Raw genomic sequence first — 11,583 nt, 5'->3', positions numbered from 1 at the left:
CCTGGGGAGTAAGTGGATACTGTGGGTGCCTCTCCCTGGATCCCCCGGCTACTGGGAATACAGGCTGATCTCAGTTCACTGCAGTTCCTCACTAGGAATGGTCCTTGGACCTGCCTCACCCAAACCAAGGCAACACCGGCTCTCAGAGGTCAGCTAAGGAAGGGATAGAGGCCAGATCCCTTGTTTCAGTAGGGATCAATTCTGAAGGGCCGTCCCAGCTCCCCCCTTAGGATCTGCTGAGGCCTCAGCTGCAATTGCTTAGTAGGTCAACTCCTGCCCACTCTTGCCTTGCTCACCCCCCTGAGCCGTATTTCCTGAGAGCCGTCCCCAGTAGTTTCTGCCCCTATTCTCTAATCTTGTTTCCAGGGAATCCAATCTAAGAAAAGGAATGAACCAAGACAGAGGGTGACTTTGCCTCTGCCATACCAGTAGAGGCCAAAATGTTACCAGAGCGCTGGCAACAAATATATAAATCCCATAATGATGCCCTGAAACGAATCTTAGAAGTCATTGGGTGCAACCCATCCTCTTCCAGATGGGGAGACTGAAAGAGAGAGCCACAGTGATCGGCTCAAGGCATCAGAAGTCCTTAGGTGAGAAAGCTGCCATTAGACTCCACACTGATTGTGACGCAGTCAGGAACACAATATTCTAGCATTTAATCAGCTCCCAGGAAACCCTGATAGAACGTGAAAGTCAAAGGGAACTGTGAGAATTTGGGAGTCAGTACGAGGTAGCCTCGTAAGCCCATCCCTCATTGACTAAAAAGAGGAGCCAGGTCTGCGTCAGGGATGGTAGTGCACTTTATTAACAAACAAAACAGTACCATACGGGCAAAATCATTACTTCTATGGCAAAACACACACATACGCATACTCCCACATGTAGCACTGGGGCACATTTCAGACAGAACATTAGGCACCAAGTTCACAATCAAACTAAACAGAGTTCACGATCCTTCGGTGTTTTCTCTTCAGTGCAGTTCAAGACCTTCTTTAACAGTTGTCACAAAAAGGTTACCTTTTTAAGCTTAATTCTCGACCTTACTGTGGAGTGAGACCCACGCAGCCTTCAGGACTTTGAAGCAGATGCCAGGCTCTATCAGCTGCTTAAACTGCCTCTAGTTTCTTGGGGAGGGAAGAAAGACCTATAGGATCTTGGTGGTGGACAAATAAAATGATGGGAGTTCTTAGCTCTGATTTTGCATCTCAGCACACCTGGAATAGCATTCATTTTTAAGCTCGATCTACAGTTTAATCAACAGTTTAATGGGGCTGATCTCATTTGGGTAAATTATTGGTTTTCTAAAAAGTTTGAAAGGAGGGTAAATTACGTACTCAGGAGTCCTTCAGCATTAAACACAGATAATGTTAACAACCTCCTTACTGTTAAAACTGTTGGCCGGTTAAGAAGTTGAAGTCAGCATTTCCCAAAAGGTGTGTCAGAACAAAGTTAATCAGTAAGTGAACAGAAACAACTGAAACAGATCAGGGCTGTGATTTCTCTGAGCAGTTTGATATAATATGCACCAACTCCTTATGGGCTGGAGCATATCCAAAACATACCCAAACTCCTAGCTAGCCAAAACGCTTTTCAATTACAAAGTAAAGAGTGGCAGAAAAATCCTGCTCTTTGCTCTTAGGATAGGCAAAACTGGAAACCTTAAGCCCTCATTATCAGGGTCCAGAGACTTGTGAATTAATAAGGTTAATTATGTAATAAACTTGGGTTGATTTTCCCTGGCAATCTTTAATTCTCATTCAGTAGAGGATAGGAGATTAGGTTAAGAGGTATTAGGAGATAATAAGGGTATGAAAATCCTAAAAATGGGAAGAGCAGTATGAGAGAAGCAGCAGTAATTTCACCAGCTATAAAACAATCATGTGACATTCAGTAGAGGAGCAAACACAATGGTATCACTCTCTTATAAAAGAATAAAATGATCAAGACACGTAAGGATGGACCTGATTAATTAAAAAAGGTAAATTGGAATGAAGCTTATTGAATAATGTGTGGAAGTATACCCAGCAACATTTTAATGTAAAATTTTTGGTACACAAAAGAGTAAACTTCAGCTATCTAGAAACTTCTAAAATGAAGTGCCTCATTCATCAATGATATGGGATAAGGTGACCTCTGTATCCATCTGTGGACCCAAGTCCACTGAGACTTGTCAACTGCTTTCTTTGATCACATTGGTGTTGACTTTTTCCCCTAGATGCTTATATGTAGTCTTTTATGGCTGAAACCTCTGGAGGGGGCTTTAAGAAATCTGAGTTTTTTAAATGGTAAAGGCCAGAAAGAGGTGGGCACCGTTCTGGGTGCACATTAGTCCTAAAATAGAGAATTCAGTCTTCATATTAAAACCACTCAATTTCATGTCTGTTATAAACTTAATAACTAAAGGCAGTGAGATTAGAATATAAAGCCCCAGTTTCCTTTCTCTATTTGATAGTCTCAACAAATAGGAATCAGAATTTATCATGTGTATTTCAGTTCCTGTTTGAGAGAGATCAGCATGTTAATATTTACTCAAAGGTAACTCCATCATTCAAGTTAACGGATCTGCTTAATTCTACTGTGGTCCTAGGAAAAAAGAAAAAAAAAAAACACCACTAGGGGCCTTCAGACAGCCAGGGTCTACCTGAAAAAACGAAAATACTTTTTTGAAATCGGCAGAGGAGGTTATCGTGCTGTCTAGCCATCTTCCAAGAGGAAGAGAAAATGCCTACTGCAGTCAGTCTCCTGCAGCGCTCACCAGGAGGCCTCCTGGGGGACAGTCCCACCACTAGTCTGCTGTGCTCTCCTGGGGAGCTACACACAAGTGACAGCAAGTCACCTGAAACATCAGACTAGATGTCTAGAGACTTCACAGGAGGAAGTGGCCAGGACGACCCATAAGATGTCCCTCAATGGTCTACACCTCCATTGTTTTCACTTCTCTTTCACTGCCTCCTCCAAAGGGGGAGCTGCTCATCCCCAGGCTCAGCCACACCTCTTGGCTCTGTTTCCCAAGGAGTGAAAAGGACGGTCACAGGCTGGGTCGCCTCCTATTCAACCTCTACAAAGAGAAAGCGAACCGCTCCGTTTCTGCAATTATTCGGCGTTTCATATTATAAAAGAGCAAAACAGGACACAGAAGTTGTTTCTCATCAGCATTTCAATCACATATCTTGAAATTAGGGAGCTGGTCACAAGGTTTTATTCTACCAGTCAACACAAGTTAGTTGACACAAAGCAAAGAATGTGATGGAGCTTTGATCTTACTGAAATTAACGAGGTGATTCTTTGGGTTGTTTTTACATTGACACCAACTGAGACTAAACTTATGGGTGAAAACCAGTGCATTTAAAGATGGTCCAATGATATGGCCTTTGCCAACATTTTGCTTTTGATGATACTGGGAAAAGAGTAAGCAGAAAGCGTGAGGCCGAAACCTCAAGATCGTGTCAGCAGCCTGAATTTGTACGCCACAATCCACAGGGCGGTGACTGATGTGGAGAAGCCAATGATCTTCAGCAGGCCTGTCACGGAAGGAAGGTTCCTCTCCCAGAAGGTGTGGGTGATCTCCATAGCTGGAACATCCTGGATGGATGAGTAGACAGCATTAGCAGAGCAACTCTCGTTCGCCCGGACAAGGGCAGGCAGAACATATCTGCCAGGCCAGCATGCAGACATATGCCCAACAGCGGCATCTACAATGACCTTAAGAGCTAGAAGATGAGAGTCAAGAGCTTTACATTCCATCACTGGTCCGTGGAGAGGAAGCCGCGAAACTCACCTTTGATTCAGGTTCCTGGACTCTTATGTCTTTTTTGGCCACCTTCCCCAAAGCATTCAAGACCTACAAGAAAGTGACCATGGTGTTACGAAGTGAGCTTCTAAAGTCCCCACGGACTTGGCCCCACGCGCCATCGCGGAGCCCCCAGGAGTGGAGGCAGTGGCAGAGAAGTGGATGTGCACGTTATCTGTGTCAGGAGCCGGAAAGGCCCGATGCCAAAACCACCACCGGCCTCAGGCAAGACAGTGACGTCCCCCCCTGCCTTACCTCTCTAGCTGCCCGTTCACCGGCCTCTACTGCCCCTTCCATGTAACCGCTCCAGTGTGTGGCTGTCTCTGTGCCAGCAAAGTAAATCCTGCCAACCGGTTGGCGAATGACCCTTTGAGAGAACAGAGAGGTCACGTACAGTTACCTGGGAAGGCACAGAAGGTCACTGAGCCCACTGCTGCCCTCATTTACCCCAGACAAGACCGCGCAACTCATATCATTTCCAAAACTCCTGTGTGGCTCAGCCAAAGGTAAAAGGCCCCTCCCTGTTCCCTGGGCCTGTGCCCAAGGATGTGAACTTTCAAGCCAGAGAGAATCGGGCTGTCAGATCATTAGTCACTAAAGGTGACACCGGCCTTTTCCTAGCCAGCTAGGATCAGAAGACAAGAACATACATGAAAACTATAATCAGATTTCTTGGCTGTAGGTTTCCTATTTGCAGTCCATTCTACTCCTGACACCATCTTTCCAAAGGGGTGCAGTCTTCACAAGAGGGGATCCGGCAGCTGACCCGAGCCAAGCGGGCACTCCCAGGGTATCAGGAGGAACCACAGTGGTGAATGGGAAGATAGGGAAAGGAACTGATTTCCAGCAAAGGACAGACCCGAGGGATTAGATGTCTGTCTGTCTCAAAATAACCACGTCTGTACAGTTAGCTTTTGTGAATTTATGTGGAGACTGGCTGAGGACAGGGAAATGGGCCTTCCCTTCCAAAGAGGTCTTAGAAAAGAAAGCCACAGAAGGACTGGGATGAATGGGCAAGTGTCCCCTCCTAGCTCATCGGCTTTGAAACCGACCACGTCCGCAGCCATTCTCATCCACTGTCCCAAGTGGCATGCCCTGTACCCCGCAAGGCCTTCTCGCCTTTTTCCAATTCAGAAATCTCTGGTTTCATCTGTCCTTGATTCTAGTTTCCACTTCTGGACTTCTACTCTGCCTTCGAACCATTCCAGTTCATCAATCCCGTTATCACTAACAAAAAGACTATTTGATTCAATTTATTAAAAACAAAGAAAAATCTTAGTGACCAAGTCTCTCTTTCTCTGTGGACACACGTGAGCTGGAGGTAACGTTCTAGCTCAGCTCCTCTGGGAACCTGACGGAAGGTAGCCTGCCACGGATGTTACCCAGTGTTCATGGATGTTACCCAGTGACACTCTTATGCCCAAACGCCTCTCACCCTGCCCCTCACTTGGGTAACGGCATGGGGGCTGAGAAGGCCGTCAGGAGTTGCAGACATCTAGCAGGAAGCTCTCTCTTTGGGCTTCCCCGAATTCATGCAGAGATCCCCTCCTCACAGGTTAGCTGTCCACGGAAGGGACAGCTCTGCCGAAGAAGAGTGACTGCAGTGAGATGTCTGCAGCCAACGTCCGTAGGTGGAGATGGGCACCCAGAAGCCTAGGGTAGTCGCGTGAAACTCGATGTCTCATCGGGCTCAAGAAAGCCAGTGGGAGGACATGGCAGCTTGCAGAGTGCTCACATGGAGCACTGACAGTGGGAGCACTGACATCTGAAATCCTCACCGGCGCTCTGCTATTGTTCTGTGTGCTGATGGCTAAGCTCCTACGTACCAGCATCTTGATTCTCCTAGGGACACCCAGAAATCTACACACTAACTACGGGGCATTTGAAATTGGAATGCTGACTACTATTTCTATAATTCCCCCTAAACTTTGCTTATGAGTTTAGTGTGGTGCATGACGGGGCACCTGGGTGGCTCAGATGGTTAAGCATCTGCCTTCGGCTCAGGTCATGATCCCGAGGTCCTGGGACCGAGTCCCACATTGGGCTCCCTGCTCAGGAGGGAGCCTCCTTCTCCCTCTGCCTGGCGCTCCCCCTACTTGTGCACACCGGCGCGCTCTCTCTCTCTCTCCGACAAATAAATCTTTAAAAGAAAAAAAGTTTGGTGCATGTCTTGGAATAATCAGGATGGTGTCTGGGTCATACCTGCCGTAATGCGTCATGATCCCGGGAGGGAAGTAGGCGGTGTAGCAGCCCCCGGAATACTGTTCCTCGCACCAGTTCTTCTCTTCGTAATGCACCGGCTGCATTTAGTAGGGACAGAATTCCAAAGGAAAGACAAAACCGAAATACTACCCGTCAACCACGAAGGCTCTTGCATGTTTTACTTTAACAAAAGTTTACGCTAAAAAAAAAAAAAAAAGATGGCCCTGTTTTTCTTTTTAAGGGGAAACAGGACCATACCAAGTAAATGGCCTTCAAGGAGGTATCAAGTGACAAAACATGTATACTTATACTTTGACTTTTTCGACCTCTTGATGAGGGAAGGCATGGAATATTCCAGCATCTGGGAGAGAGGGCACTGCCACGCAGACTCTGAAATCTTTAGTTTAAGTCTACGGGAAGCCCCAGCAACAATCAGATTCTGGAAAGGCCTGCTCAAATCTCTGGATTCTCTAAACTAACAGGCTTTACTTCCCCATCTACCACAGCTGGAAAAAAAAAGGTGGTAGGGAGGAGGCATAAGATAAGCACAATGCGCGCGTGCCTGGGTGGCTCAGTCAGTTGGGGGTCCGACTCTTGATTTCCGCACAGGTCATGATCTTGGGGTCCTGGGATGGAGCCCCGCAGCAGGTGCAGCACACAGCGCACAGTCTGCTTGTCCTTCTCCCCCTACTCCTCCACCCATCTGCACAAACCCCTCTCTCACTATCTCTAGAATAAATAAACAAAATCTTTTTTTTTTAAGATTTTATTTATTTATTTGACAGAGAGAAATCACAAGTAGACAGAGAGGCAGGCAGGCAGAGAGAGAGAGAGAGAGGGGGAGGAGGAAGCAGGCTCACTGCCGAGCAGAGAGCCCGATGCGGGACTCGATCCCAGGACCCTGAGATCATGACCCGAGCTGAAGGCAGCGGCTTAACCCACTGAGCCACCCAGGCGCCCCTAAACAAAATCTTTTTTTTAAAAAAAAAGATAAGTATAGTGTCTAAGAAAGGCTTTTTTAGGAGCCATTTCTCTGAGCTGGGAAAGTGAATGATGGGAATCCTGGTAAAATGGGGACAATTAGAGATGAACAATGGTTTCTAAGAGACATGAGAGAACCTTCTCTGAGTTCTTCCCTAACAGAGTGCGAGTTTATTGTTTGAACAGTTCAGAGGTAATCCCCTGAAAGAGCCCCCAGCTAGCTAATAGCATCTTCAGATAGAATTTCATTCCTTGGGCGCCTGGGTGCCTCAGTGGATTAAGCCGCTGCCTTCGGCTCAGGTCATGATCTCAGGGTCCTGGGATCGAGCCCCGCATCGGGCTCTCTGCTCCGCAGGGAGCCTGCTTCCTCCTCTCTCTCTGCCTGCCTCTCTGCCTACTTGTGATCTCTCTCTCTCTGTCAAATAAATAAATAAAATCTTTAAAAAAAAAAAAAAGAATTTCATTCCTAACATCCCTCTCGGTGGTGGACTGAACGCACTGGAATCCTTACTGCTGGGAATGAACTATACGAATGGAGAAATCCATTAGTGTGGCTTTGACAGGAGAGTCTAGATTCCACCCATCCTGTCGAGCATACGCTAGAGTGCGCTCCAACAAACAAGGATATATTTGGGATTTTGCTTCAGAGCAGGCAGTTGGCTTTGATGGGAGGGCAGGACCTCTGTTCTGGGAACTGATATCACCCACCCTGGAGATAATTCCCGTGACTCCACGCCCTGATTGCAATTGGCTGCCAATTATCCAGGGAACACGGAAACAGCCCAAGGAACTGCTGCATCAGAAATTGCATGTACCTGATGGCTGCTTTCATTGGCCTTTCTGTGACTAAAGTTAATCCTCCAGTAAGCATATCCTTTCATAAGATTCTCTTTGTAAGACTGTCAGGAAACCAGACTCTGCTTTGCTTTACCACATAGAGCAAACAGAGCAGAACCTTCCAAGGATTAAAGCTGAGGGTTTCTTACTTGTAAAGCTTCTTGGGATCCTAATACTTTGGCATAGAGCTCACAGATCTTCTTCTTCCTGTAAAGAAGAATAAAAAAAAAATGTTAAGGAAGTAATAACCGAGGTGTTGAGAATAAACACAGTGAGTTTACTCATTATCATTGGCTCTCGCCCATGAACCAGATGTATTAAAGAAAATCTAAAATCAGTGGTGATTATACAACATGAACAGTTCCATGAATCTCTGCACTCGGGTCAACCCTCTATGCCTCAATATGGTCATCCGATTTGAAGACGCAACAGAATTTTCCTTCTACAGTTTTGCCTCTTTTACTACCCAATATCCTATCTATTCAAGATTCAAATGGGGGAAAATAAGATTCAATGAAGTACACTCGGTTTAGGAAATGATGCTAAGTCACTTTTCTGGAACACGTAGAGTTCTAGAATAATCCCTTTTAGGAGTCCACAGTCCACATGACAGCGTCTTTTAACTATCCTCTACTTATGTTTTACCCGAAGCTCATTTAATCTTTTAAGTAGAACATAAAATATGCCACACCACGAGAAGCCTACAGTCGTTCTACTCTTGTCATCAGGCACGTGACAGAATGGTCTACAGTACTTCCAAGGAATGTGCTACACGATGTTACCTCAGTCAGTCTTTGGCTACCGTCATAATTCATTATGTAAATGACTATCACAGCTCATGACATGTGGTAGAGCTTAAAAAAAAACAGTAGCTCAGTGATCTAAACACTCCTTGAAACAATTTTTAAACTCACAACCACTCTCGGGGAAATTAAAAAGTGCTAATTTACTAAAATCACCCCCTTTTCAAAATAAATGGTTCAGTTTTAGGATTTGTTTGAACAGGTTCACACTGGGCCAATTATATGCTTCGGTATTTACCTACTTTAATCCTTATATAGTTTCAACATTGAAACTGCTCCAAAGTATTTGTTATGAGCTAATGAGCAACTGGGGGGAAAATTTGCTAAAAAATGTGGTGCAGGATTTACCTAGAATCTGAAAGGCGAGTTCTGAAAGGTGAGGAGACAAATGGCCAAAATTGAGAAGAGGGGGTAAAGGAGGGGTACGAAGATTATATTTATTAGTACTAAAAAAAAGGGGTTTTTAAAAATGACGATTTTACATTGCTGAGTACATTAGAAAACATTTTTAAAACACGTCCTCCATTTCTCTGAATGATGTGAGACAAAATCTAACCTTATAAATTTGTCCAAATGCTCACATTTAGGCCATTTATATAATCCCCACAACTTTCACTTCGTGGAGATGCAGTGTTAAATCAGGAAGACGAAGTGAAATCATAAACATGGTGGCAATTAGCTAAATACCACTGTGTTCCCACGGAAGGTTTTCAGAAACAAAAGGCTACTGGTGAGGTGATATCCTAGAACATTTAGGTAGCTCTATAAGTTTCAGTACAAACAAGAAAAGTTGGGTTTCCTTAAAGGAGCTGTTCCTACTGCAGATGAATAACCATAAAGGAAAGGCAGAACTGGAAGAAGTTTCCAGACTACTGTCTGCCTCTGTCTCTCTGTCCAATCCAAGGCCCTTAGGTCAAAGATGAGGAGGCTGAGGCTCAATAAAAATGTACTGAATCAAAATCCAACCTCGGGATAGTATGGTAGCCTCTTTTCTACTCTATGATGAGAGGACAGATTCTTACCTACTTCAAGTGGGTGTTACAAGGGAATGCCAATATTTAAGAGTCCATCAGAAAACAAAAATATGGACTATCATTATTCTAAAGGTTTAATGATGCTTAGAGCTTATTTTTGGGACATGTGATAAAATCTTTATTAAAACAGAATGAAATCTAAAATCTAGTCAACTTACCTTGCAGTTAATTTTTCATGCATGGACAATAAGCCATTTACAATAGAAATGGAAGTCATTATTTACTGTATTTTATAGTTATCAGATAAGTCAATGATGAGTTCATACAAATCCATTAGAAAGTCATCTTTCCCACCCCTTGGTCTCATTAAAATGTAAAAATATTTGGAAAAGTTAGGTAAATCAAAAATGTTAGAGCGATGAAGTGATTGGTTAGTTGGGCTCTAAAAATAATAAAACATATTTTAAATGATGGCCAAAAGAGGTCACTGTGGAAATCTCTTGTAGTTGTGTTTACTCACTGGTTTCTAAATCTGGCTGCTCATCATAATCATTTAAAAAGCTTGTTAAAAAATACAAAATACCGGGGGGCCTGGGTGGCTCAGTGGGTTAAAGCCTCTGCCTTCGGCTCAGGTCATGATCTCATTGTCCTGGGATAGAGCCCCGCACCGGGCTCTCTGCTCAGCAGGGAACCTGCTTCCTCCTCTCTCTCTCTCTCTGCCTGCCTCTCTGCCTACTTGTGATCTGTATGTCAAATATATAAATAAAAATCTTTAAAAAAAAAACAACAAAATACTGAAGCCCCACCCTTAACCTACCAAATCATGATCTACTGGCCTCAGAAAAAAACATATTTCCCAAACATTCTCTGGCAGATGTCAACACAGCCCGTTCTGGGAATCTTGCTCCAGTCAAAGACACATTTGGAGTTCTAAGGGTTTTGCCTCATGAAAACTTTTGAAAAGTTCAGCCACCATGTGGAATCATAACCAAATGTCTACATCCAAGCTGGAATTTATTTTACTATTAATAAAGAGGGAAAGCAGGAAATCCAAAAGAAAATGTCAAGCTTAGTGTGGCATAATGAAAAAAAAAGTTTGCATTGGATACTATTCCTGACTTGTCACAAGCTAGCTGTGGAGACCTGGACAAGCCATTCCCTGCCACTGGACCCCAAATTCTTCCTCTTTTGAGTGAGTAGATGGACAAACAGTTCCCTTCCCCAATCAGACCTCATGGTAGCTCAAACAAATTCATGCGCAAATGTGGAAACTTTGGCAGCCTGAATTCCAAAATCATCAAAGTAACTCTTTGCTGCTTAATTGTTTAATTAAAAGCAGAGAGAAGTGTACATCTGTGTGTGTCCTGGTCCTCTTCAAAAGCTAACAAAGGATTTAGGGTTACCCTCTGGGGCACACCTCCCCGCTCCGCAAACAGCCAAATGACTGTTTCCAGGTTAAGAGTTCCTGGTAAGATTTTATCTGAACAAAGGAAAGGATTCCAAGGCAAAACAAAACAAATACAACAAGGCGGAAAGAGAAAGGGAGAAGGAAGAAAAAAAGCCACTGTCCTACAATGATTGCTTTATACTAGGAAGCTATCAGGAGAAGGGAACATCAGAGCTGTATCCTAGATAATCAAAAGGGGATACTTCTATATACACAGGCCACAACAGGTTGAAACCCACACGTATGGCTTTGCTCTTCGGAAAAAGTACACGTCAGAGAACCTTGGAAAAGCGATAATGGTCTCGCAAAGCAATCAGGACTCAGCCTCTAAAGCTTTCTGCACCACTAATGTTTCCTATGGGTTTTCTCCATCTACCCTACAGGGAAACCCTACCTCTCAACCATTGTACAATAAACACAAGTATATAAACCTAAATTAATTTATGCATACAGGCAAGCCCTGAGTCAAGGGGACTTGTAACACAAAGGTTGCCATGGCGACAAAAGGTTGATTTTGGGGGGATTTTAAGACTACTTGTGAGTCGT

The 11,583-nt window shown here is 44.3% G+C and overlaps 1 protein-coding gene across 1 annotated transcript in view; it reads right to left on the bottom strand.

Annotated features, from left to right (window-relative positions):
- Positions 1-784: 784 nt before the first annotated feature.
- The window catches only part of MAOA (monoamine oxidase A), a 69,607-nt gene continuing 58,808 nt past the window's right edge, over positions 785-11,583 (bottom strand). The window contains exons 11-15 of the mRNA XM_045995168.1: positions 7,963-8,020; positions 5,996-6,093; positions 4,049-4,160; positions 3,782-3,844; positions 785-3,585 (exon numbers count right to left, since the gene is read on the bottom strand). Of these exons, the coding sequence (XP_045851124.1) occupies positions 3,439-3,585; positions 3,782-3,844; positions 4,049-4,160; positions 5,996-6,093; positions 7,963-8,020 (478 nt within the window). The 3' untranslated portion in view covers positions 785-3,438. The remainder of the gene's footprint in view (positions 3,586-3,781; positions 3,845-4,048; positions 4,161-5,995; positions 6,094-7,962; positions 8,021-11,583) is intronic.

Source organism: Meles meles, chromosome X (genome assembly GCF_922984935.1).
Source record: "Meles meles chromosome X, mMelMel3.1 paternal haplotype, whole genome shotgun sequence".
Lineage (NCBI taxonomy): Eukaryota > Metazoa > Chordata > Mammalia > Carnivora > Mustelidae > Meles > Meles meles.
Note: the sequence above shows the minus strand (reverse complement) of the source record. Positions and strands in the feature narration are given on the sequence as shown.